Genomic DNA, 3,715 nt, shown 5'->3' on the forward strand with positions numbered 1-3,715 from the left:
TTCAATGGGTTCACCATGCAGTTTCATCAAATTTTGGCCTTTGCAATAAGTTTGACAAGCTTGAAGAACTTTGGGTGACGTGGCTCCTAATCTTATTTTCTAGCCTTTCCGGAGGATGCAGAACTCACCACATGCTGTCTTTGTTTGAGGAAGCCCAACCTCATTGCTGAGCCTTTTTAGAGGTGGGTTAACCTTTCATAGTAAGCAAAATGTTTCCTAGCTGCTTGTGATTGTTTCAACCTTTGTGGCATCTTTAGAAATAATTAAATAAAATGATAAACATAATTAGTCACAAAAGGTTCAATTTCAAACACAGCCTCCCAAGGAGATCAGCAATGAGCTTTCTGTATTACTATTTGTTTATTCAAATGACATGTTCAAGAACCCTAACCTAACGTCAGAAGACAAGTTTCAATTAATTTAGTTTACTATAAACTTCCAAAAACAACTTCTTAGCCTAACAATGGAATGATGCTTAACATCTAAATAACAAATAACATGGAATACAAATGCACTAACAACTTTGCCAATAAAACAGCTTGTAATATTCTCCTATAAATATCCCCATAAAGTTGGATAATACAAAGCAAGGGATTTAAGACTGTTCAGCTTTACAAAATCTCCCCAGATCGTCCAGATTCCTAGGGCCACACTTGTGCATTCTCCTCTTTGACTCACCCCACTGTTTTCCTATGGAGTTTAGATCAGGGGACAGAGATGGCAATGTCCGAAGCTTGATTTTGTGTTCAGTAAACCATATTTGTTTTGATCTGGACGTTTGTTTTGGTTCATTGACCTGATGAATGATCCAATCATGACCAACTTTTAGTTGTTTGACAGAGATTGACAGATTTCCTTTGAAAATGTTTAGACTTTTCTTGTAGTTCATGATGCCATGCACCTTAATTAGGTTCCCGAGGCCTTTGGGAATAAAATCAGTCCCACAATAGCACAGCCCCTCCACCATAATTCTCATTAGGCATTGGGTTCTTTTCAGTATAATCGTTATTCTATGTACGCCAAACACACCTAAAGTGTTGCTAGCCCAAAGAGCGCAATTTTCATTTCATCTGACAATAGACCACACTTCCAGACAAAGTCACTGTACCATTCAGTAACTCCTGCCATTTACATTGGTAATTAAATGACTGGACAGGCTTTTACCTGGCATGCCCACTTTTGAAGATTTTTTGGAGACTTGGTGACCCCAAGATGATACCTTTGTTTGTAACTCTCCAACAGTGGTTCGTTCTTATGGAATTTTTTGCATATCTTACCATCCTCCATACTATACGTGGGGGCAAAATAACCATGGGTCCTTGTCCAAGCATGTTTGTCACATTTCCAGATAATTAGAACCTTAATCATTGTTTGAACTGTAAATATAGGCATTTTCAACAATGTACCTAGTTGTCATAGACATTCTTTGACTTACAAATGTCAACACACTTTCTTTTTATTTAAATTTAGTGTATTCTCTTGTCTTTCCGATGTTGAAAAAAATGACTAGAGGATTTAGCCTCTATGTGACTATTTTCATACCATAGTGAGAAAGAATGTCATGAACTACTTCTGAAAGTTCACAGACACTCTGATTAACTTAAATAAATTAAAATTAGATAGAAAAAAGCTTCTGTTAAGTTTTGTATACAAGATTGTTCAGGGGTGCCAATAATTGTGAGCAATGTGCTTTAGATACAAATATTTCTTTATGAGATTTTCCTTTTTCTCAAAATAAGTTTGCTTCCCTTCAAGGTTGGTTTTTTCCTATTTTTTTCATTGTGAGATTACAATAAATCACCAACAGATTGTTTTTTATACCGGTTTCTAGTCAACTTTAGCAGAGGTGCCAATAATTCTGGAGGGTACTGTATGTATTATTAAGGCATTGTTGTTCTAATGCATGTCTGTGGATCAATACTTGTAAGTAAATATTCACTTTTTGATTGTTCAATTAAGACTTACAACAGACTACTTCTGGAATAGAGAATAAAGACATATTGATATTTTATTTAAACTTAAATGTGAAATGAGGAATTGATCAAAACCAAAATTGATAAGCAGAATCAGAATCAACTCCATTTGTACGATACCAAACTCTACAAGCAGCTTTTAAAATGTACTGGAAAAAGAGTTGAGTACCAAAACTGTGGCCCATGTCAGTGTCCCTATAACACTTATCTGTCAGAAGAAAGGTCATCAGAGTTAATCTGGGCCCATATTCACAAAGGCTAAAAGTGACACTATTGTTTCACTTATTTTATTTTTTTGTTTCCAACATGAAGTGCCTTATGTCAGATCATCCTGAATACAGATTCAGATACAGACACAGCAGCACAGAAATATCAGTAAAAAGTATATTTACATGTAAATATTATCAGCATTGATGTTTTCGGTATTACAAGAACGATTACATGTCAGTGATTATCTAGTTGTGGTTGTTGGACGAAGTTGGTGGCTGGGCTGATTTGGCCCTATGTATTTTAGGGGCAAGTATTCTGGCTTATGAATGACTTCCATATCAATATAGGGCTGCAAGGCTTGCGGTATGCGTACACTTCCATCCTGGAGAAGGACAAAGAAGGGTCAATGCTCCATTAAAAATGCATTTATCAAGCCTGATCATTTAAATGTAAAAATGAAATGGTTACATACAGTACCAACACATGAATTGCTTGCAAAGCAAACTTTGAAAAGAGTAAACATGATATGGTAAGTTCTCTGGGTAACCCTTCCTTTTACAGTCCACTAATTAATAGATATTTATGTAGTAAGTACGTGATAAGTTTTATACTATTAGGTAATTACCACAGGTACCATGCGGGTAAGTACAGAAAAACTACATGTGAAATACTAAGAAACACCTAAACTATGTCTAATAAATAACACAGCAATACTGGATAATTACTACAGGTAAGTACAGAGAAACTACAGAAACAAATACCAAGAAAAACTACCACTATTACCTATTAACTCCTACTAAGAACCATGTAGTTGTGAGCGGTTTAAGCTGGTAATAACTCAAGATAGAACTGTGTTTTGAGAAATGGAAAAAATCCTACCTACCATATTCTGATGAGTCTCCAAAATAGCAATCATGATGCGGGGGATGGCACAGGCTGTGGCATTTACCTGGAATTAACACATAATACATAGACAGCAGAATGAATGTTCACAAAATTAAGAACAAGAGTCTTGCAGTCAAGTCTGCAACATCTTTGGCTGTGATCTGATAAAGGTTTAACTGCTGTTGGCTGCCGATGTTAAATAATTTTCCTGCTTTCAAACAAAGGTATACTGTAAAAGCTATCCACTCACTGTGTGGGCATAGTGCAGACTGCCCCCCTCCCTCTCATAAAGAATGTTCAGTCTGCGACTTTGGTAGTCTGTGCAGTTGGAAGCACTGGAGATCTACACAAAACAGGATAGGATAAGAAAGTAACATTTCAAGTCATAATTGCAGTATTTCGGTATTTCCTCTTTTAAATCTAGATAATACTGTAAATCTCAGCCGTTCCCAAACTTCTTTGTCCTCAGGCCCAGTCATGTCAGACTTTAGGGTTATAAGGCACATCCACACTGGCCCTCCTCTCCCATAAGGATAGCTACAATCAATAGAAATGCATTATAATTACAGTGCATGAAAATGCACTGTTCTGTTATCTGAAGTTGTCTTCTTCTTCTTCTTCCCATCAAATTTCTGCGTCTAATTCAG

At 36.3% G+C, this 3,715-nt stretch overlaps 1 protein-coding gene across 5 annotated transcripts in view; it reads right to left on the reverse strand.

Annotated features, from left to right (window-relative positions):
* Positions 1-2,244: 2,244 nt before the first annotated feature.
* The window catches only part of sars2 (seryl-tRNA synthetase 2, mitochondrial), a 59,246-nt gene continuing 57,775 nt past the window's right edge, over positions 2,245-3,715 (reverse strand). For 3 of the 5 annotated variants that reach the window (XM_048263989.1, XM_048263991.1, XM_048263988.1), the window contains 3 exons: positions 3,319-3,411; positions 3,067-3,132; positions 2,245-2,565 (listed from right to left, as the gene is read on the reverse strand). In XM_048263989.1, coding sequence (XP_048119946.1) covers positions 2,425-2,565; positions 3,067-3,132; positions 3,319-3,411 — 300 coding nt within the window. In that variant the 3' untranslated portion in view covers positions 2,245-2,424. Of the gene's footprint in view, positions 2,566-3,066; positions 3,133-3,318; positions 3,606-3,715 lie in introns of those variants that run through there. The other 2 variants (XR_007195804.1, XR_007195803.1) reach the window with 2 other exon arrangements.

This window comes from Alosa alosa, chromosome 15, assembly GCF_017589495.1.
Source record: "Alosa alosa isolate M-15738 ecotype Scorff River chromosome 15, AALO_Geno_1.1, whole genome shotgun sequence".
NCBI lineage: Eukaryota > Metazoa > Chordata > Actinopteri > Clupeiformes > Clupeidae > Alosa > Alosa alosa.